The 24,004-nt window shown below is 40.4% G+C and overlaps 1 protein-coding gene across 5 annotated transcripts in view; it reads right to left on the bottom strand.

Annotated features, from left to right (window-relative positions):
* Window positions 1-211: 211 nt before the first annotated feature.
* The window catches only part of PNPLA4 (patatin like phospholipase domain containing 4), a 36,602-nt gene continuing 12,809 nt past the window's right edge, over window positions 212-24,004 (bottom strand). For 4 of the 5 annotated variants that reach the window (XM_019529352.1, XM_019529350.1, XM_019529351.1 and 1 more), the window contains 5 exons: window positions 21,506-21,600; window positions 21,196-21,331; window positions 17,174-17,239; window positions 6,075-6,227; window positions 212-1,090 (listed from right to left, as the gene is read on the bottom strand). In XM_019529352.1, the coding sequence (XP_019384897.1) occupies window positions 959-1,090; window positions 6,075-6,227; window positions 17,174-17,239; window positions 21,196-21,331; window positions 21,506-21,600 (582 nt within the window). In that variant the 3' untranslated portion in view covers window positions 212-958. Of the gene's footprint in view, window positions 1,091-6,074; window positions 6,228-17,173; window positions 17,240-21,195; window positions 21,332-21,505; window positions 21,601-21,851; window positions 23,706-24,004 lie in introns of those variants that run through there. The other variant, XM_019529354.1, reaches the window with a different exon arrangement.

Here is a 24,004-nt window from a genome sequence, read left to right as displayed (position 1 = left end):
GATCCCTTTATGTATTACATGCCTGGGCCTTGATTCTGCTCACATTCAGTTAAATGGAAAAATGTTCCATTAACTTTAATGGTACACAAAGCAAAGGCAAAAAAGCATACATTTCCATACCCTTTTTTCAAAGAAAATTGATAGTTTGCCCCAAGTCAGTCATTGATGTACCAGTGAATTGTGAAGATTTACAAGGAAACACTCAACGAGGTTCCAAAAATACATTCGTTTATTAAAATTTAGTAGACAAAGAAAAACTGCATGAAAATAGATTTTCAAAAGGTTGTTCCTGAATTACATTTACAGAAGTATTATATTTTTAAAATTCTGAAGCAGATGGACATTACAGAATTCAGAGAGACAAAGAACCAATTTAATAGCCAATAAACGCTAATGACAAATTATAATAAATACAATTAAATTGGGTTTTCCTCCCTACAGTCTGTTTAATTAGAATCCATACTTGATAACATACTGTAGAAAACTGATTTTGGAGTAAAAATAAATAGCAGCACTGTAGCCAGTGAATGTAATGTGCACAAAAACAGGATTCAAAACTTAAGAAAACTAGGAACAATTGCATATTTTTAGGAATAAAAAACCTGAATAAGTTTCTTAAATGATTAACATTAGAAACATTTTCAAGACCTTCCTAGAATATCACACAATGAACTTCAATAGTTACACATGCTACAAATTCTGATCAGCTATAACAAATTTAGTATATTTTAGTATAACACCTTCACAAACAGCAGCTTAATTCACCATGTGAACAATGTCCACTTGGACACGCATACAAATTCCACATAAAGGCCCCTGTATATCTGTTGATGCCAATGGGTGCCATTCATCTAGCGCTTGATAAACAGCAATTGTAACAGCTACTCCGCAGATCCTGCATGAAGTATGAAGCTTAGCTTTGAAGACCATCTAACTTTGTTAATTTTGTACGCACAATCTATTTAAACCAGTTTTCCTTTAATAGGAAGTGTACAGCATCATCAAATCCATTTTGGAACAATGATTCCATTTTCTTCTGACTTGGTGGGAACAGAGCTTGATTAAGTCTTATCAAGTTAGCTACGGACAACTAGAAGAGAAAGATATGTCACATTTGAATTTGTTCACATCTAAAACTATTTGATTTTCTTGTTCTCTATTTATTTCTTACGCATAAGAAAATGATGTTTCCAACAATCTGAGGACTATTCAAGATACATTTGTGATTATTAAGGTGTAAGTGTAGGTATAAGCAGGGATCCTGGTTTTCTCCAATTAAAAACATTCACAATTTTCAGGTTAAAAATATATTTATGTATTAGTGGTGTTTCATTTTAATCATGGAAACGTGGATTTTGGGTTACTTTTTTAAACCCCAAAATTGGGGATTTTTTTTTAAATCAGAGAAAACCAGGAACCCTGATAAGTATGCTCTCCATGTCTTCATTTATGGTTATGATGGCTTTAGCTTCTTCAATAACAGGCTAACTCTTCAGAAAAGATCATTATTGTAGTTATAACAAAGATTGGGAAGAGCAGCCTTGGGCAATGGCTAAATTTTTGAGGGCTTTAAACCAAGTACTAACAAGGATGGTAAAAACTTACCTATAATTCTGCAATTAGGATTCAAGGGATAATGTAACTGGAAAGCCCACATTAAGCGGATGCAGCTTGTTTTAGAGATATTGGTATTGTAAAAGAATAGGAAGTGCTCTCCTGTATGTCAAGAATTATACACTTGTCCCAGGGTCCAAGAAAAGTGAGTGTAAGATGTGTTTAACCTACCTTGGCAAAGGTAAAGTGAGAAAAAGAAAAGTGCTGGGGGTCTACTATAAATTCACCAAATCAGGAAGAAGAGGGGGGACAAGATATTCTTCAACTGCTAAAATTTTTTAGTAATAATAGTAATTATTAGAAATAATGGACTACTTAAAATTTATCCAATTTCTGTTGGAAGAAAAAAAAAACTGTAGAAAAACAAAATACCCAAAGTTGTTAACATTCTCAGCAGATGATTTTCTTTCAGGAAGTTTGGGAAACAACTAGGTCATCTATTTTGCATCTGTTTCTGCCCAACAGGGGTAAACTAGTTTGGAACATGGAAGTGGTTAGAAGCTTCAGATGAAGTCGTCATGATATGAGAGAATCATTAATGTAGGAAAAGGATGTCATGAGAACACCAAAACAAGTATATTAGACTTCAAAAGGGCTAAATTAGGTAAGATCCACAGGTAGACAAAATAAAAGGAAAAAAAGAAAAAAAGAGGGCTGGCATAATGCTGGAAGCCTGTCATCATGCTCTTTGACACAGGTTAAAGATAATAATCATCAGTAAAGAACATGTTAGAGTCTTGTTACTCATTAATTTTAGGCAGCTCTTAACCCCTGGATCGTTCACACATGCACAAATAATATTAGTTTTAAGCACACTTTAGACAGCTTAAAGCTACACCAGTCCAGGGTAGGTTTATCTCTGGTTGGTAATACCCAGCTAGTGTTCCATTAATGTGTGGCCACTGCCCACAGACGAGCCACTCCAGTTGTTATCTAGCATCTCAGGATGAAGTGTCCCATCCCCTTCCACACTTTTCTGTTTTGTATGGACAAACCTTCCACCTCTTGAACTCTACTGCCTTGGAGGGTCAGGGGGGAAGGTGTGTTCTGGCACCAAGTCAACTTTTCTTCCGGCCCCCAGGAGCATGACTTTCCCACGACCAGGAGCGCAACTCCATGCAAACAGCCGGCAGAGCACATACCCACTAGCCAAATTGCAGGGTGTGGACAGGTCTGGGAGCGAAGTAGGGAGCGGGGGGGAAAAAAGAAAGAAAGAAAAAAAAAAAAGGTAGTTGTTAGATTGCATCCCTGTCAGCTGGGGCTTCCTTCCTAGGGCAGGGACAGTAGCTGCCCATAAAGAACCTTCCCTCACTGCTCTCAGCCACCTCAGGAGGCATGGCCAGCACGCAGCATGCCCACACTCCAAACCCAAGTCCCTATTTATTAAACCATAAGACCTTCTTTATTTTCCCTTTCCTTGCAACCCCTGCTTAGTGCTCTTAATTGGTTCCTGAAAAACTGAATATTAAGTGAAATGAGCATTAAGCAAAACCAAAAGTATTTGATGACCCATGATGACAACTGCAAGTTTTTTTTTTAATGACCCAAGATGGTGACCGTGAGCGTTATAATGAAACTCACTGAGAGCTAAGTGAAATCAGGTATCAATTTAAAATGAGCATTATAGCTAAATAGCACCAAGTGAAACAGAGTTAAGCAGCAGCTACCTGTATATCTTTTTGAATTTTTTATTTTATCCTTCAATGGTCAACTTCCTTCATTTCACCACTCATCCCCCATCCTCATTTCCTTTCCACCTCCCATTTCATTACCCACCCCCATCCCATTAACTTTCTACCATCCAGCTTCATGTTCAACCCATCTCTCTCACACACACCCCACTTGAACAGAGATAAAAGCCTGTCCTGGCTCACCAGCTCTCTAGTGGTAACTTGTAGCTATAGGTCCTAGTCAGGCTCCTACTCATGTGCCCTTTAGTGGCAAGTCAGAGCTTTACAGGTCAACAACAGTCAGAAGTTTTTAGTGTTAAGGTGCGATTGCTCCAAACTTAAGTTATAACTCACACCAATGAACATTTAAGCAGCTCAAAGTGCAACATGAAACAAGGTCCTTAGAGAAACTCTGACAAATCTGAACAAGTTCCAGTCAGCAAAGCCTACTAGAACTTAGTTTAAGTGTACTGGCAGAAACAGCTAAAGCGATCTTGGAGCCACTGGCAAGAATACTTGCAATCGTCCCCTATTGGGATGGCAGCAACCTTCTTCAAAGACAGGACAAAGGATAACCCAAGGGAATTGGACTAGTCAGCATGACTTCAATTCCTAGAAAGTTAATATTTCAAATTATAAAATAATCAGTTTATAAACATCTGGAAGATGAAGTGAAAAGAAAAAAAATCATAAGACAGGCAATACAGATTTGTTAGGAACAAATTATACCAATCCCACTTGATCTCCTTTGACAGGGAGAGGTGGTTAGCTATGTTAGTTTGAAGTAAGGAAGAAAGCAAGGCTAGGTGGCACCTTGGGCTAGATACAGATATTCAGCAAGCCCGAGGCAGAACTGATCCAATTTATGTGGTTTTCTGTAAGCAACACAGTTGCGATCAGTTGTGAACACAACACACATTCACCCTTTGGTGGGGTGGAGGGGATCAAATCGTAGACTGATTTAAAAATGGTGGAACCCATCTATGTGCACCAAACTTCTTTTCTGTTACGTATAGACAGGTTTCTGTACCTGGCCTTAGACACTAATCATAGAGAGAATAAGCTTCTGTAGGCAGCAGCCTACTTTGTCAAATGTTACCTGGTGAAGCAGCCTGTTTCCTACAAAGACTCCGGCCTCTCAAATCAGTTAGTGTCTAACTGGTGCCAATCTGTCCTACCTTTCTGGTAAGTTTGACGGATAAAGAGAAAGCAGTGGGCAAACATGGGCTTAGTTTAGGCTTTAAGTACTTAAACTCCATATTACACATGCAGATATGTGGGACAGACAGAACTACTGTTAGGTTATATATATAAACCAACATATAATGGATTAAATAATCATAAGTAAGGCGGAAATATTTTTTAAAAAGTTAATGTCACACTGGCTGGAGATCTCAAGTAGGGCTCCACAAAGGTCTGTCTTCAGTCCAGTGGTGCTTAACATTTATTAATGACTTGGATACAGTCATATAGTCAAATCCGGTTGTGGACAGACAGAATTAAAATTCAAAGGGATCTTGATAAATTTGAAAACTGAACTATAGATGACAAAATGAAAGTCAACAAAAACAACTGTAAGGTTATAGGTAAGGAAGGAAAAACCAAAATTTTTGAGATTGGGAGTAACAAGCTTAGCAACAGCACTTTTGAGACTGACTGAGATTATGGCAAATCACGAACCAAATAAGAATCAACAACATTAACCTGTTGTAAAAAGAAACAAATGTATTGTGTGTTGCATTTGGATTGCATTAATAGAGTATCATGTGCAAGACTTAGAAAGTAGTACCAGTATTCAGTGCTAGTAGGCCTCAGGTGGAGGACCATGTTCAGTTTGGGGGCACTAGATTTTAAGGATTGTGTAAAGAAACTGGAGACAGTGCAGAGTCAGACAGAGAAGATAAAGACGTTCAGTCACATGAAAAAAGGATGAAGGAACAAGGTATATTTATTTTGGAGGGGATGAGGATGGAAAGCACATAGCAACTTTCAGATATTTGAAAGGCTACTATAAAGAAAATGGAAAAATGTTCTTCATTCTTTGACAAACACAGGAATAAGTAAAGAGATGATTTTCTTTACATTAGTAAGTTTGATGCTGCAAAAACTGCGGCCAGCTCTGGCATCCACGTTTTAAGAAAAACCTGAACAAAGTAGGAGAAACAACTATAAAATGACCTGAGGGCTGAAGAAAATGCCTGTAATATGAAACATCAAGAGTTCATCAAAAAGAAGACTGAAGGCAAACTGATTATTATATGAACAATTAGAACAGAGAAAGTGTCAGATAGTAAAAGACTCCCACATTATGGAAGAAGACATAACAAGAACTAAAGGTTAGAGGCTGAAAATATACAAATTCAAAATATAAATAAGGCACAAATCTTTAACAGTGAAAATAATTTAGCTCTTCATTTTGTGAGGTCTTCAAATCAAGGATGGGTTGCGTTCTAGAAGATAATTTAGCTAAAGAGAAAATAGTCCTTTAGTCAAACTGAAGTTATTAGATTTAGTACAGAGGTATTTGAATTAATTGGTCTACAATGCATGTGTGTAAGGTCTACCTAGACAATTCAATGTTTAAGGTCAGAAAGGATCATTACAAAGATAGGAAGGTTCTTAGCCCTTAGCCCTTCTGGTAAGGGCCTAAATTTGCCTAAATGGTAAAATTGACTGGGATATCTACTCTAATAAATAAACTAATCTGCAAAACTTAAAATAATGAATTTAAAGTTTTCAAACATTTCTTCCATTACTAAATCTATTTTAAAACGAAAACAAATGACTCACCATTAGATCTTGTTTTGCAACTTTAACATAGAGATCTACATGGCCTTTATCTTGTGGACAGATATCTAATCGACCACTGAAAGGAGAAATAGTCACTGTCCTTCCCACAGGCAGGATAGGGAGGCCATTGGTAAGACCCCCATCAATCCATTTCTGTTGGAAAATAAAGTCATCTGTAAGTTACAGGTTGACAACAGGTGAACCTTCTCCTTTGCCCTTTCGCACCTAAACATGATTTAAACACTGCTGTACTTCCTCTTCAGAACACTACAAAATACAGTGGGTGTATCTACATGTGTATTTATGCCAGGTTAAATTCACTGTGCAGTAAGCAGGAATAGGCTGACATCTAGACATGCAGGGGTTAAAACGCATTAACACTGTGCGCGGACTGACTTGGGACTAAAGTTCAGTTCTAAGTCAATCCATACACACACTGTTACTGTGCAGTAACTCATCTATAGGTGTATTACTGCACAGTAACTAATCAGGCACAAATGTGATACCTACATGATGCAGGCATCAAACTAACGCTCCAGTTGGTGTACATTGCCATATTTGCTGCACAGTATGGGTGTGCATGGGTAGATGCATGCCCCTACTGCACAGTAATTTTAATCAAAATTACTGTGCAGTAAATGCACATGTGTAGATGTGCCCAGTTTGCTCTTTAATACTAGTCAATCCAAAAATGCTAATGACTGGGCAGTGAACAGAACTCATTGCTCATTGAGTGACTTACTCACTAATTAGTTTCATATTTACTTTTTACCTAAACATTGTCTTAAACACTGAAATAATACTACTCCCTCCCCTCCAACTACTAGATGAAATGGCCAAGCCACCATCATCAGTAAGACAAAACCCTCCAAGTTATAGATATACCAAAGTTCTTCATAGAAAATACAGAACTTGGAATACTATTACTATACAATTCTGTGAATATTAACTCAACCATTCAACAGGTTAACTTAAGAGAGAAAAAACAACAACAAAAATCACTATATTTACACCTCTTGTTAGTACTGTATAATATGGATATGGATATAAAAAAAACGAAGATTACTTGAAATCCAGTTAGCTTCCAAAGTTGGAATATCTACCTATTCATACATATCTCGGGGCTTTTATGTTGTACTTTTATTTAAACAAAGTTCTCATGCTGTTGGTGTTCTATCTTGCATTGAGTGGCAGTGGCAGCTATCCCACCCCTTTAATCTTTATGTAGCCTGAAGGGTACAATGAATATTTATGTGGCCACAACAGTTATTCAACTGTGATATAAAGCATAACTGTTCTTCAGAGTGAATCCAGTCTTCATGCATGGGGTACTTGAACCCCAAGAATTGAATCGATGTAGATAATCCTCTCATTACTCATACAAGTACCTCTGGATCACCAATGGAAAAGTAAGATGGTAGATTAGAGTGAGGGCAGCTATGCTAAGATCAGAGTGCTGCATGAAGTCATCTAACAAAAACATTGTACGATGCAACTCCCTAGATTAAAAGTTCCTCCCTTAAATAAGACCAGGAGCCTACTATAAAAAGCTTGTAAAATACACACCACTGAAGTGTCTAAAAATGATTACTGTGTGCTCTGTAATAATTATTTTACAGTCTGTTCAAAGTTTGTAAGTATATCAGTTGAGATGTACTTTTAGGATTCTCAGAAATCAAACAAATAGGTTTTATATGTTAAGAGTCCAGTCTGAATTACTAAGACAACTTGATGATAGTTCCAGGCACAGAAGTGCACACATTGGCCCCTGGCAGACATGTGAGTGAAGGTGTAATGGATCCAGTGTATAATCCCCATAACAGTGCTTCCCGTCATGCCATACACCTTATTGCTAATGCAGGAGGAGTCTGGAACCCCAGGTTCCACCTGTACCAGCAAGTAGCAAGCTCCCATGGCTGGGATCACAATCAGCTGATCCAGGCTCCAGGTTGTGGGGACTCACCATAAGCTTCTGCTACTAGAAGCCCAATCAGCTGATCCAGGCTCCTAATGTGTAGAAGCACACAGGGCTCCCAGACATGGGAGCACAGCCCATGGCTGAAAGCCCCATTCTGACCACACATTCAATTAATGGCATGATGGGAACCAACCACAAAGTTATTACACATTTTAAGTGGCTTAGTCCTAATTTTATCATGCCATTTACTTCATTAGCGTGTGGCCAGCTAACAGCTTAAGACGTGATTAACTGGTTAATCGCATCTTAAGCGCAACATGCGCCAGAGACTATTGTGCAATTTTGATTTTGAAACATATTATATCTCAAGCGATGGGAATGCTGGAAGGTGATTATTTATGAGGTCTTCATAAACATAAAAGAAACCAAAACATAACAACATTTAATTTTACTATATTAAAACACATTAATTTTCTAAACCTGTTTATGGTAGTTTCATTACATTAATGAGTGTTGTGAGTTACTGCAAAGCTAATAGTTAATTCTACAGGCAATTGCTGTGGGAATTCAAGGACTTTTAAGTCTTCTACCATTACTTATCATTACCCAGATTGGTTCTGTTCTTTTAGAGAAACTACAGTTATTAAAAAAATTTTTAATATAATCTATAAACAGGGCTTTCCAACTGGTGGCCCACAAACCACATGTGGCCCACAAGGGGTAAATTGCAGCCCCAGGCTCCCACCCAGCTGACACTTCCCCTATCATTTTGGCTGCACCAGCAGCTGGAGTCTGCAGGCTTCTCGTCCCTTATTTCTATGAACAAAAGAAAAAGGATTAAGCTCTTATTAGAGAACTGAACCGTTAGCCTTTGTGCTGTTTTAAGTACCCATTATTCAAGTGCAAAACAGTACAAATTTCCATCCACATAACAAGTGAAGATGAGAGCAATACAGGAGTTCAGTCACAGAAGTAGTGTCTATTCTGTCTGGAAATAATTTAATGTGACAAGGGCAATAAACCAAGTCAGTCCTTGAATTAAGAGGTCACTGTTTTCAAGATCCTTGCAATGAAAGAGTAGCTGCTCTTCAACAGCTTCCCTGGAGCTCCTTAAATTCCATCCTTTGGTGGAACAGCTCCTCCTTTTTTGACTTGACATGCGTCAGAATGTCAGGATCTCAATATTGCGCTGTTAGATAGGAGGGTGTGGTACAAAATTATATAGACACATACAAACTACACATACACCACTATGAGTTCACAGTCACCTACACATACACAAACATGCACTTCTGTAGCTGTATGTTAACACCAGGGGGAATTTGGGGTAACTTTATGCTCAGGGTTACTTGAGGTCAAAGTGCCCTGGGGTTACTTAGGGTTACTGGTGCTGTGGTGGAAGCGAGGGAAAATGCCAGGGCTGGAGACAGCAAAGCAGGCTGTGGAGTCAGGGGAGGAAACCTGGGTGGCAGCGAGGAGGAGTGGAGGAGCAAGAGGTAAAGGGGCGGTGGGCCAGAAATGAGGGGTGATGAAAATTGGGGTTTGGAGGAGAGCAGAGCCAGGGTTTTGGAGATGGCAGAGAGAGAGACAGAATGAAGGTCAGGGGCGCAGACAGCAGAAATTGAAACAGGGCCAAGAGGTCAGTAAGACAAAAACCCAACTCAGGGTTCCAAAATAAGTTTTACTAAACAGGCAACACACTACACAGCCCCACGAAGTTACCAGTTACACATACACACAAACACTCACCCCCGCCCCCCACACACACACACAATGGTAGCAGAAGAAGAAAGGCTTAATGGAAAGATTTGAGGTCGAGGTATATAGAGACACAGTTCAGGTCCCTTGCCTGGGGGAAGAAGGTGGGTAATAGCTACCTATCCCAGGCTGAGAGTTGATCCTTGATGGTCAGCTGGGGTCTTCTCTAGTAAGGTGTTGTCTGGGGTGGGGGTGTCGCAGACAGGGCCTCTGGGTGGATATGTGTCATGGCATAGTGCTGGTTCAGATGGAGAGGGCATCCCAAGGAGGTCACGGTCTACCACCCCTTTTATAGGGGTGGTCAACCTGTGTCTCCTATGGGAAGGACACGCCCAGGCAAGGGCCAGTCCTGCTCAGATGCATACACGCGGACCCAGGTGTCCTTGTTGTCTGGGGGAATACAATGGTGGGGTAGCTGGTTTCTGTAGGGTCTTTTGTCTTCCAGACGTTGGGTTCCTGTAAGTTCTTTATCTTTCAAATGGCGGGCTTGTCTCTGTTCCTGAGTGAGTCAATGCAAGGCAATGGGCAGGTTACTGAGTTGATGGTCTGGTCTGCTATCATGATGCCTCAAGCACCTTCATTCATTCAGGAATCAATTTACATGAGACTGGTTAGACATGAGCCACAATCAGCACATACCTTACACTAGGGCATAAGATGGAGGCTTGACATTACAAAATGGAAACTTGACATTACTTTACAGACACAGGCCTAAATTATATAAATTCAACATAAAACATTAAAAATCAATACAAACATAACAGAACACTATTTAAAATATAAAAGGGGCTTACGCACATCTTGTGTTTACATGATTTTTTATTAGGGTCCGGACTGCAAAATGCCCTTCAAGGTGTGGGTCATTCACGTATATACACGAACGCTCATGAGATTTGCATATATACATGAATGCCTCACAAGATTTGCACGTGGAATCAGGCCACACTGCTGTGCCGCCATTGTGGTAGCGGTATCAAGATGCATAGGTGAGATGCTAGACGCGCCTCCTAAAGGCCATTCCACCAAGAAAAGGGGGAAAAAAGCTATGACTAAGGTAGGTCTAGGGTATGCGACCCCTCACTATTCTATTATTTTCTATGGGGAAAATCGTCCCGACTTACGTGAATTCGACTTACACAAAATTCCCCCAGAACACAATACTTGTGTAAATTGGATGCCTACTGTAAAGGGTTCAAGAAGGCAGAGAGAAAGTCAGAAATGGTTCAGGAAGGGGAGGGATTGTATTTAAATTTAAAAAAAAAAGAAAAAGAAAAACCTAGGGGTTTTGCTACACTTTCACTGGAACCTTCTTCTCAATGTATGAAAGCCTTTCTTCCCAATATGGGGATACCATATTTGACAGTGTATAAGTCAGGTTTTGAAGCCCAATTTTGGCCTCTGAAAATGCAACCTCAACTTATACACCATACCAGCATCCCCTGCGAATGGTGCTAGGCTCAGCACTTGGCTGGTGTAGTCCAGGCAGCGCTGCTCTCAGAAGATGGGGCTGCACCAGCCGAGTGCTGAGTCCAGCACCGCTCGCAAAGGACAGGGATGGGGCTGGGGGTGCACCATTTGCAGAGGCCAGGGCTGGGCTCGGCTGGTGAGGCTCCATCCCCCTAGAGTGCTGTTGGGCTCACAGGGCATTGGGCCGTGCCAGCCAACTGGCAATCCTGGCCCTCTCTGCTGCAAGGACTGCTGCTGGGCATCAAGCCTGACACCGCTCACAGGGGACAGGGCTGGTCTCAGCACTCAGCATCACTGCTCGCAGCAGACAGGGTCAGGCTTGGCGCTTGGCTGGCACGGCCCAGGCAGCGCTGCTCACAGAAGATAGGGCTGCGCCAGCCAAACACTGAGCCCAGCCCCGACTTATACTGTCCCTATGAAAATCTTAACTTTTCTAACTTGGAAACTGAAGTGCATGCTTTTATCCCAGTGCAAATGCAGGACAAAAGCGGATGCCAAGACCATTCCTGCGGGGTACTTGTTGTTCTGTATACCCCTTTCTGCTCAAGCAGTTAAATTATGATCCCACGACTCCCTCAGACTTCTCTAATTTGATTTTAGCCTGTTCTCAGCTTTTTAGTCCCTATGAAAGGACCTAACAGTGGGGATCTACTACAGGCCACTTAACCAGTGAGAGGAGCTGGACTGAGAATTCTCAGGTCAGGTCACGGAAGCAGTTAAATCAAGGGAAGTGGTCATCATAGGTGACCTAAACTACCCAGACATCTGCTGGGAGGAGCAGTCAGCCAGGTCTGCCCACTCACGTAGGTTCCTAGCCAAGTTACAGGACCTCCATCTTACCCAAGAGGTGCACAGAACCACCAAGGGAAATGCCTTGTTGGACCTGGTCCTGGCCACAAGTGATGACATGGTGAGGGGAATGCAGGTGCTCGACCATGTGGGCGATAGCGATCATCGGCTACTGGAATTCACCATCCAGCGCAGGGTGTCAAAGGCCTGCATCAAGGGAGCAGCCCTGGACTTTAGGAGGGTGGATTTCAAAGAGGTAAGGAGACTAGCTGGGGAAGCACTGAGGTCCCAAAGGGGAGGGGAGTTGAGAGTCCAAGAAGAGTGGTCATTCCTTAAGGAGACGATCCTCCAAGCCCAAAGGGTGACAATCCCCACAAGGATCAAAGGGGGCAAGAGTGCTCAAAAGCCCCCATGGCTTACCAAAAGCATCCATGAACGTCTAAAAGCCAAAAAACAGGTATGCACCCAATGGAAGGGAGGGGCCATCACCAAAAAGGATTATACCTCCTTGGCTCGAGATCGTAGGGGGGCTGTTAGGAAGGATATGGCAGAAATGGAACTGGGACTAGCGACCTGGATCAAAGATACAAGTAGACCCTTTTTAAATACATAGGGGGTAAAAAGAAGGTACTAAGTAATGTGGGGCGTCTGCAGGACATGCTTAGTAATCTGGTGGTAGCACCAGATGACAAAGCTAATCTCTTTAACAGATTCTTTGCTTCCATTTTTCTGAGCAGGGACAGGGACATCACCCCCCCTTGGGATTCTGGACGGACCCAGGGGAGGCGCAGCCAGGCCCAGGGTCAGTGAGGACCTAGTCAGGGAACTTCTGGAGAGACTAGACATGTTCATATCAGCAGGTCCTGATGATCTCCACACAAGAGTGCTTAGGGAATTGGCAGAGATCATTGCAGAACCCCTAGAACAGCTTTATGAGCATTCACCTAGTGAGGTGCCTGATGACTGGAAAAGGGCCAATGTGGTCCCCATTTTCAAAAAAGGGAGGAAAGAGGACCCAGGAAACCATAGGCCTGTTAGTCTTACCTCAGTCTTGGGGAAGCTCTTTGAGAAAATTATCCAAGAGCACACTTGCAAGGGGCTAGCAGGGGAGATTATGCTTAGGAGCAATCAACATGGGTTCATTAGAGACAGGTCCTGTTAGACCAACCTCGTGGCCTTCTATGACCAGGTCACAAAAGCCTTGGATGCAAATGTCGCGGTGGACATAGTTTTTCTGGACTTTAGGAAGGCCTTCTACACTGTCTCTTACCACATCCTCATTAAAAAATTATGCGACTGTGGTGTCAACGCCTACACAATGAGATGGGTCACAAATTGGCTGGAGGGCCGCACCCAAAGAGTGGTGGTGGACAGGTCATTTTCGACCTGAAGAGATGTGGGCAGTGGGGTTCCCCAGGGCTCAGTCCTCGGGCCCACACTGTTCAATATCTTCATTGGTGATTTGGACCAGGGCGTGAAAAGCACCTTGTTCAAATTTCCAGATGACACTAAGATGTGGGGAGAAGTGGGGACACTAGAAGAGAGGGACAGGCTACAACTAGATCTGGACAGGTTACAGAGGTGGGAGGATAAGAATAGGATGGGTTTCAATAAGAGCAAGGTGCACTTCAATAAGACAAGTGCAAGGTGTTGCACCTGGGGAGGAAGAACCAGCAGCATACCTACAGGCTGGGGAACTCCCTTCTTGTAAGCACAGAGGCAGAAAAGGATCTTGGAGTCACTATTGATTCCAAGATGAACGTGGGCCACCAATGTGGGGACGCGGTTAGGAAGATTAACCACACCTTGTCATGCATCCATAGATGCATCACAGCAGGTCCAAGGAGGTGATCCTCCCCCTTTATGTGACATTGGTCAGGTTGCAGTTGGAGCTCTGCGTCCAGTTCTGCACCACGCTTCAGGAAGGATGTGAATAGTATTGAAAGGGTCCAGAGGAGGGCCACTTGCATGATCAGGGGGCAGCAGGGCAGGCCCTATCAGGTGAGGCTACGGGACCTGAAGCTGTTCAGCCTCCACAAGAGAAGGCTAAGGAGGCTGGCCAACTGGTGGCCAACTATAAATTTGCCAAGGGGGACCAGCAGGCAATGGGAGAGTCCCTGTTCCCCCAAGCACTAGCAGGGGTAACATGGAACAATGGCCATAAATTCACTGAGAGCAGATTCAGGCTAGATAGCAGGAGGCACTACTTCACAGTCCGGGTAGCTAGGAGCTGGGACCAACTTCCAAGGGAAGTGATGCTTGCCCCTATCCTAGGGGTCTTCAAAAGGAGGGTAGAGATTCACCCAGCCGGGGTCATTTGACCCCAGCATCCTTTCCTGCCCATAGCAGGGGGACAGACTTGATGATCTGCTTGGCTCCCTTCCGACCCTACCAACTATGAAACTAGCTGTCCAGGAAGTTTTCTAATATTCTTTTTAGGTTTTCTCAATTGCAAAGATTTTAAAAAAATAAGAACCTATTTTTGGAGATCATAGAAGAGGCAGTCTGCTCTGCAGCTGTTTCTCCAAGATGTTGCTGCATTGGCTTATAACTGATCTCACCTCATCTGTTAGGCTACATATGCAACTTCTAGAAGGGGCTGAATTAGAAGACATTAGGTTCCATAGACTAAAGTAGGGTAGACCATGCTTCAGTTACATTCAGTGCCATTAGATCCTATCCTTATAGCTAGTTATGCTTACTGAAGCTCTAACAACTTCTGAATTATAAGTAGGTCAAGGTTACAATGCTAAAGGGGAAGTCTGAAATAGTGTGCAATGAAAACTAAACCAGATACTCAAAAGAAGGATATAAAGCACGGTGGCTAGGCTTAACAGAATCTACATCTATCAGTAAGGGCAGTTTTAAATTTATTGCCTTTGCAGCGCCATACTTACGAAGGTAGGCATGCAACTGTTTAAGTGACAGAATAATCATCAACAAGTAGAATTTCTTCAGAACTAGCCGCCCTTTAAACACTGAGAAATCAGCAGAGAGATGCAGACCTAATGCATTCTAACAGAATTTGCATTGCCAGATCTACTTTAGGAAATCAGTAACAAGCTCCAGGAGAAAGACTGAGTATTTCTAAGCAACAAAACCTCTCCTTGCTTTGAACCATTCACTGATTTAGCATCTAAATTGAGAGAATAAAGCTCAATAAAAACGTGAACTGACTGCTAAGCAACAGCCACGTGCATTTTAGGCAATAACAGAAAGCATAAGGAAGCCAGTGATTGCCTTCATCTAGCAGAATGGGCTCTTTGCCCTTTTTGAACAAACATCTGAGTCAGACCAGATAAACTCTGACCTGAAATGAGCTGACCTTTCAACTCATTGCCAATCACCAAAAATACAGACATTAGAGTAATAAATAAATTATGTCTTTTTAAAATAATGTCCTCCTTACAGTCTGTATGCAACCTGTACTGGATAAATAGGATCAACATCCTAGATTCTACCAGGCAAAGACAGAGGTTGCCACTAAATCCCTGACAGATCTGTTAAAATGCAGCTTAAACCTGAAATGAACAGACAGAAGCTTGTTAAACAGTTTTAAAGCTGCCTTAAATGGTTCACAAACACACATGTAGAAAATCAAGTACTCTTTTGAATTGGTTTGCTGTGAAGTGGGTTAATGTTATGTATGGACATAAACCATTCCACAATATGGGTTTGGTTGGTTAATCAGATCTCCCACACTGAATGGCTTCTCTCCCTCTTCCCTCTGCTGCCAACTGCTGTAACTGGCTGCTCTGCTACATGGCCAGATAAAACTCTACTGCCATTTCCCATTCTTGCCCTTCATAATTTTGTTGGGACTTTCAAAAGTCAATGAGCTCCCTTGCCCTTTTTCAATAAAAGTGATCCTACTAACAACAACTGGTGTCCTCACTCCTATGCAATTGTGGCCCCTGGAATCCCCAGCCATGAGGTCTGAGCAATCCCCTTCTCCAGACACCCCAAGCGAGGCCAGCATATTGAAAAATTCTGTCAAGTGCAGGTTATTGAACTTTACACTGAACTCACGCTTTGGAAAAGGGAAATTACAGAAGTGAAAACAACCCTAACCACAGGTCGACCACCCCCTGGGACACTGACCCTCCCCACCTTGAAATGCTGAGCACTCATTCCCAGCCCCTGGAGTCAGAACGACAGCACTACAAAACCTAAAAGGGTGACCCTTTTACCTGAAATGTTAGAGCACTGTAGGTTTGGACACCTCTGACCCACAACAATTATGAATTGTTTCACCATCAGGGACATTTTGAAACAGTTCAACTGTTAACATGAATCCACACCCCCACTAGAATACTTATGATGGTCGGTCTCATTTTCATGTAGATCACTAGATGGGGTGAAATTCTTATGATCATGTATAATTTTAGAAGAATCAAAAGGATTTGGTTATACAAGTTACCAAAAGCTAAACTACAGCGTAAGTTTACATCATGTAATATAGTCTGTAGTAACTGCTTATGTACATGCCCTTACACCACAGTAAATGAAAGACAGCTACCCTATTTCACCAGGGTAATATGCTTTGTATTTACTGCAAAGCAGGAACATACATGAAGGGGTAGGCATCACCACAAGGTAGGTAATAAACCACAAGTTCACACTCTGGCCTAGTTTACTTGTTCACGTATCCATATCCAAAATACGCAAGACACAATATACATAATATCCACAATCACCCCATTTTGGTATGGTACATGAACTTGAGTTTTTTCTTTGACTAAATTGTCAAAGATGAATGCACTTCAGTACTAGGCAAAATGATATATTTGTATTTATTTCATAAAATCTCTTAGGGGAAAAAAAGATACTCTAAAAGCATCACCTTCCTTGGGTATATATTTGGGCTCAGATAAAGTCTACATAACACCCAAGGCAGTCCCAGAGATTTTTTATGCAACAAGCTATGTTTTTAATCCTTAGCAATCAATCATTAGATAAACAATGTAATACTGTATTAATATTAAGAGGACTTATTTCACGTCAGTACTTTTTTCAAAGTATAGCACCTGTTTGGCAACAGAACATCGCACCTTCCACTATTCCTCAGAGACCATCTGAAAGTTGGGTAATAAAAGCTGATTTTTGTAATGAAATAAAGAAGTACTAAAAAAGGAAACAAAATAACCTCCCTCAATCAAAATCTTACCTCTCCTTTATATTCCACTGCTTTTATTCCTGCATATATTGGCACAAAACTGCTTGCTAAGAGGACCTAGAAAGAAAATAAAAATTGTTAACAAAGTAATTATCATTCAACATATGAACTTCATATATTTGGAGAAAACCATTGTAAAGCATATTTATGTTTGTTGATATAGTGTATATGAAAATGTTCTTAAATATTCAGTATTGGGTATAGTGAAATAGATATTTCAACATTTGTTATGGCTGCAGAAGGACAAATATGCCCAATGTGAACTTGCGTCAAATGCTACCTGAAGTTAACACAGCAGCCAATTGGTAATAGGCCATTCAAGCTGGGGAATCAAGGGCAACCAGATGTTTTACCAACTACATCATTCCCTGTGAGCCAGTAGTATCAGAAATTTGAATACATTAATCATGCTAGCCTAACATGCTGCTGAAAATTGGGCAGACTGTTTAGTTAATTTTTCAAATGGCATCTCAAAGAGGGAACAAGATACAAATGAATCATGTCATCAATTGAACAATGTTCACCAATGTTTGCCTTCTAAGAATCAGTGCTACCTTTAGATGGACATTATCTTATGATATAAGATATTCTCATAATCAAAATTTTACTTAAAACATACAAATTATAAAAAGATGCATTACATAAAGTTAGACAACATACTGCACTATGCATGTAGAAAATATTTGGCAAAAAAAAAAAAAAAAAGAATGCTTTGGACTTAATTTAACCACATAAACAACAATGCAACACAGAACCATAGAAAATTGGGGCTGGAAGGGACCTCAGGAGGTCATCTAGTCCACCCCCCTGCTCAAAGCAGGGCCATCCCCAATTTCACCATTCCAGTCCAGATAGATCTATCATGAATCTAATGTGATTCTCTCTATACATACTAAATTATCTGTGAATGACAGCAGGAAGTTCCTTTTTGAACTTTGAGTTGGATAAACTAGGGTATGAATGAGAGTCACTTCTAATGTTGGCAATTTCTGGGAAATTTTCAAGTCTAGGAATTTTTTTGGGAGTGGGAGTACAGGAATTCTAGTAATCAGCCCTATCTCCTGCTCCCTACACTTTGTCCAGACTGGAATGACCCAGTTTCAGGAAGGAACGGGGAGCTTTACACAGCCACCCGACTCCTCCTGGTTCCAGAAGGTGAGCTGCTGCTGTTCTGCATGCCTTCTCCAGGCCAGGGTGACTCATATTCCCTGTGCCTTTTTGAGACCTCTCTCTGTTGCTTGACAACTCCTAGTTCAAGAAGAGTAGACCAGCAGAAAAGCAAACCAGCATTTATTTAGAAGATCTTTCTCCAAAATCAAGAAGGTTTGCTGCAGGAGAAATTGAACGAATGATCGCTCATTCCTACTTTCTACTGGGACAGTGGTGATTCTCCCAGTAGAGACACATATGTGGCCCTAGTTAACAAGCAGATGCTGGCTGTTCCACATACAGAGTATCCACAAATGCACTTACACACACATCCCTATGTATTTGAGGGTAAAATAAAGAGCAAATAAAAATACCACTAAATTTTCTTAATAGAAAATAATTCCAAAGTTTTGCTTATTTCAAACCTTTAGACTGCTAACAGGGCCCTGGTATGGTAATCAGTCAACATTACAAAGGAAAGGACTTTGTCTTGAGGTTGTTTACTTTTCTAGAGACTAGAACAATAATCTGCAACGGGACATGCACCTAAAAATAATTGTTCCTTTTGTCTACTGTAATTGTGAACTGTGTCATTCACCATGTACTGCTGTTAATCTCTTTTGCCCCGAGAACAGAAGACGCAGAAGATGCTTTCTTCTTCCACAACCCGCTAATATTAAAACACTGCCACATAAATAGTATACAATAGACAAGATTTCAGAAATCAGCATCTAAAAGGTGGGTTGATACAGTCACACTGTGTAATGTACATAGATAGCTTGATTTCTAAAACGTCAATCACCAAGCAAACTTTCACTGACTCTAAGTGTTCAGGAAGACAGAAACCCATCCTACAAGTGCCACTGCCTGCAATCTGCCAGCTCCGTGAGAAACAATTACAGCAAAAGCTTTGTTATCTGGCACCCATGGGGAATGGAGGGTGCCAGATAACCAAATATGCTGGTTATCTGAGAGGCCTGAAGAGGCGTCTTTGCCCCCCGCACCACTTCAGTGCGCTGGGGAACAGGGAGAGGGGCACGCTAGGGAAAGTCTGCCCTGGGCCATGGGGACTCAGCAAAACCAGAAGTGCCACGGGGGGGCACTTCAGGTTTTGCTTTTGCCATGTCAACTGGCATGCCAGTTTAAAAGGTCCCAGATAACAGGGCTTTTACTGTACTAAAAAACGGAGAAGATGGCACTAGTGTAAGAACTGTAAAAGTGGGTAGGAAACTGGCTAGAGGGGAGATGACAAGCTAGAAAAGTCTATAAATAGAATGATAGTAACAGTATGGAGAGAGAGCTGATGACCCAATAGATTTCTTTCAGTCCTATATCCCTACCTAATCAGAATATTTTCAAACACCAATCTGTCAGAGATGTATGGGACTGTTTTCCAGAACTTTTTTAAATAAAATGCATTCCCTACCTGCCCTCAGAACCATCATTTATATTTATTTTAGATTAGCATATACTTGGAATCATGACCAAAGTCTAGAAGAAGGGGACATCTGATATGGAAAGAAGAAAAGAGAAAAAGAGAATACCAGGGACATGTCACTCCCCAGCTCTATTTGATTGTATTTCATTTGCCCGCTCCAAAAAAAGCTCAGAGTGGCTTACAATATACCCATATATACACGGGCTTAGTCTGTCTGTCTGTTCACCTATAACACTCTTGGAGCATTGATTGGTTACTGAAACAGCTAGAGTGCTCCAAGAGCTTTCCAGACAGGAGGCGGTGGTGGCAGCGCCTTACCATGATGGTGGGGATAGAGCAGCGGGGCCAAGCCAGCACTGCTGGGTTCACCCACCGCCCGGCCCTTCTCCCTGGAGGCGGCAGCAGCACAGGGTGCTGGCCGAGGGGGACAAAAGGGAAGGTTGGGCAGGCCTCCCCACCCCCGCTCCTGGGAGGCAGTGGCAGCACAGGGTGCTGGGTGGCAGCGCTCCATCCCTGCCCACCCCCTACTGCCATCATTTCTGAAGGGCAACTGGCGTGTGTTTGGGTGTAAAAAATACAGAAAGAGTATTAAACAAAAATAATAATAAAATGAAAAAACTACCCTCCAAATAATGCCTCCAAACTAAATCTAGCTTGCCCAAAAAGAACGTTTTTCCATCACTCCTGCAAAACATCAAGGCTGAAGCTCTGACAGGCCTCACAGAGGGAATTCCGCAGCTGAAGAACAACTACCAAAAACACCACTCTGCATGTTTTTCTTAAAACTGGTACATAAATGGTACACGGCTGCTTTTAGTTGACTTTAAAAAAAATTGATGGGAGATAAGGAAGGACATAGTCCTTTATGTATACAAGACCAGGATCATTTAGGGCTTTATAGGCTTCTACACAAGTGTACTATGTTTATCACCACACTATGCAAAGGCTTAGTATCTGAATGAAATATATAGATCAAGTGTTATTTAGATGGATATATGCTTATGTACTTTAAATCGATCCTTCAGTCTCTTCCTCTACTGCTTATTGTAGAAAGGATAAAATACAATATCAAAACATATAAACAGTGAGCAAATCTGGTAAACAAGGTTACTATTTTGATCTACCAAAACCACTGGTTATTGCATTTTATGATTTTAGACTGCTTTTCTGAAAAACAGAAAATTATAAAGAAGCATTGTGAAAGAAGTGGAGGGCAATGTATACATTTAAGGAATCCTTTTTAGCAGAGTTTGCAGAAAGGAAGGGCAAAAATTTGCTTGCCTTATTTATGTAGGCAGTTCCAGCAGAGTCAATGGGATTACTTGAGGGAGTAAGAATAGGATTTAGCAGAGTTAATAAAATACACCCTAGGCTTTGGAGACAGTAATATATTTTCATTTACAGATATGCTGTGCAGCTTTGTTACCTTAATGAGATCCTCCCTACAGGCAAAATTTGAAACCAAGTAATTTTCTCCATTTTTAGTGTTGGTGATTGATACATAGAGACGATTCCCAGCTATCTCATGAGCATCAGAAGGAAGAATAGACTCTATACCTCCCCTAAAGAAAATGATAAACATTATTCATCATTAATTATTAACTAGCTTATAAATATTTGAGGGGAGAAGGAAAGAATGCTGAGATATCCATGGCGCAAAAAGCTTTCCATACTCTCTATTTTCATTTATTAAACATTAAAGTAAAACTTAAGAAAAAAAACATTAAGATAGGTACCTAAGTCTTTTCATGAAATCGTAACCTGGCGTTACTGCACCAAAGTCCAATTTTCTAGTTTCTTCTGCAAAATTATAGGTAAATTCCTTACAATCCTGAAAATTAAAGTGTTTGATATTAAAATACTGTAGTTGTGAAAGACACATGCAACTATATTACTCCAAAAGTTAGAAAGTCATGGATTAAAGCAACTAACATTTAGATAACAAATTAATGGTTAAAAAATATTTTATTTTAAAAGAGTTAAAAGGCAACAGATGAAGTCAACATTTGCTTATGTGCCATTATCAACAAAGCAGATGTGCTTAAGATTAATGAGTTATTTCTCCACAGAACAGCAACTCACCTTGTGTTTATTATATGGGAACTGTTTAAACAGGAATTTCTGTAGGTATAACTCGTTCCCATTTGAAGTGAAGAAATCCCACAGGTATTTTGCTTATTAGGAACTATGAGAATTTGAAGCCTATTGTTTTATGAATGCCACCTGTTACACGGTGAATTTAGAAGTAATCAAAACTTGATGCTGTAAAAGTTAGCTTTTAGATCTGATTTCAAGCAAAGTGTTCTCTTATCCTAAGTACAAGTTAAATGCTAAATATGGATGTGACAAACTTTAAACACACACATACTATATAAATCAAATATACAAAGTAAAATCAGCAGGTATAAAAGAAAAATTTAAAGAGTCTTTCCTCGCAGATAAAAAGCATATAACTAAAAATATATGCTCTTACTAAAGACAATAAGCAGTACAGGTATATTTGAATGTGGATAAGAGACAGATTTACAGCAGTGTATAAAAGGTCATATTGTATGTGATCCACAAAAGGCTAATCAGAACCTATCCTACCTACCCTTAGGGTTTCCGCAACAATCATACTTTAAAAAACACTTGAATAATTTAAATTTCAACTATGTAAATACTAAGGACCAGATCGCTAAGGCAGCTGAATGCAATTACTTTGTGTATGGGAAAGGTATTTTTTGTGATCACTTAACAAAAGTTACATTTACTTGCAAGTATTCACAAGGTTGTTAAGTCTCAATTTCATACCAAACCTTGTGTTATTTAATATTTTAAGATTCTGTTCCATTACAATCTAAGTTTTCAGCTTTTTTCTTTTTAGTCTTCCTGGTTACAGAGAAAAGCTTGATCATGTAAAACCTGAAGTATCAAAAACCAGAAGGCAAATAAAAGGAACCCATAATTTATTAGTTCTTAGTGTTTTTTGAAGTTCCAACTCATGACTCTGAACAAATGTTAGAAATGCTGTATTCATACCTATACCTTCATAGAATTTTGTGAAGAGATCTACATTTATTTCAATGATTTGAAGTACCTACAGTTCAGTTTTACACATTCATAAAACTGATTTAAGAGACACTGAATACTTCAAATTTGAATTCTTTTAAATGTTTAGTCACACATCTAGAAATAGTTCAATATTTCTTGATTATTGACTTCCTGTATGATTAAATATTAAATGTGTTGGGAGCAAACCAGTCATTTTTTAGTCACTGGGTTACAAAATTTGTTCATTGTATTATTAATGAAAATAAAGTTAATTCTCAGAAGTGGCAAAAAATTATCAGCCCTGAAAAGAGAAGTATCCTATCCACAGAAGCATTTGTTTGAATTTTTGGGGCACTGGTAGTCTGTTCCACTCATGTTTTAAACTTCACTCAGTGCAATCATTTACTGGTTAAGTGAGAGCAGGCACTTCAGTCTACATGTGCACATTGTATAGATTGCAAACAAAGGTATCAATTCAAGCAAAATGAGGCAAATGTTTTTGTGCCACTGATAAATTAATTATATTTTAAATGAAACTAATTATTTTGGCTGTGGTTCAAACTATCATTAGATGGAAACAAGGAACGCAGGCTGGAGTTGAATTTGGGCCCTAAAGACTCGCTGCCAATTCCAAATCCTGTTCCTTTCAAGTGTGTATGCAAGTTTATTAATTACTGTGAACTCCTTTGCTACATGGCATAATCTATTCATAAGACAAATATATCAGTTTTGCTTACAAAATAGATAGTTTTCTCTCTCAACTACTTAGAGTTACACTAACAAAATACCAACTAAAATGTTCAAAAGTTCCTTCATGACTTAGAAGCTTAAAGTTTCTTTTTTAAAATGACTTGGGCAAAATTTAGAAAATGTTTCAAGAGTAGCTAAAGAAACGAAGAAGGGTTAAGTTGTTAGAAATAGAGTATTGTTAGAAATGCACAGCTTGCATCTCATACCTGATAAGAAAGAAACACTGCCAAGGACTTTTTTCCTTGGCCAGCCTTGCCAGAGTTTTTCTTAAATCACAGACTCTCCCCCAGCCTCTCCCTAGCCTTTCTCATGCAGATTACAGAAGCTGGAATTCAACTGACTGTGTCCTTGAAAGGGGGGGGTTTAAACTCTTGGTAACCTATAGAACTTTCTGAGCATGCTCAATTAGCTGATGCATATTTACCTCTCCGCCCTGCATACTTAAGTAGTTA

Source organism: Crocodylus porosus, unplaced genomic scaffold (assembly GCF_001723895.1).
Source record: "Crocodylus porosus isolate Cpor-Errol unplaced genomic scaffold, CroPor_comp1, whole genome shotgun sequence".
Lineage (NCBI taxonomy): Eukaryota > Metazoa > Chordata > Crocodylia > Crocodylidae > Crocodylus > Crocodylus porosus.
This window is presented reverse-complemented; position numbering and strand designations above follow the sequence as displayed.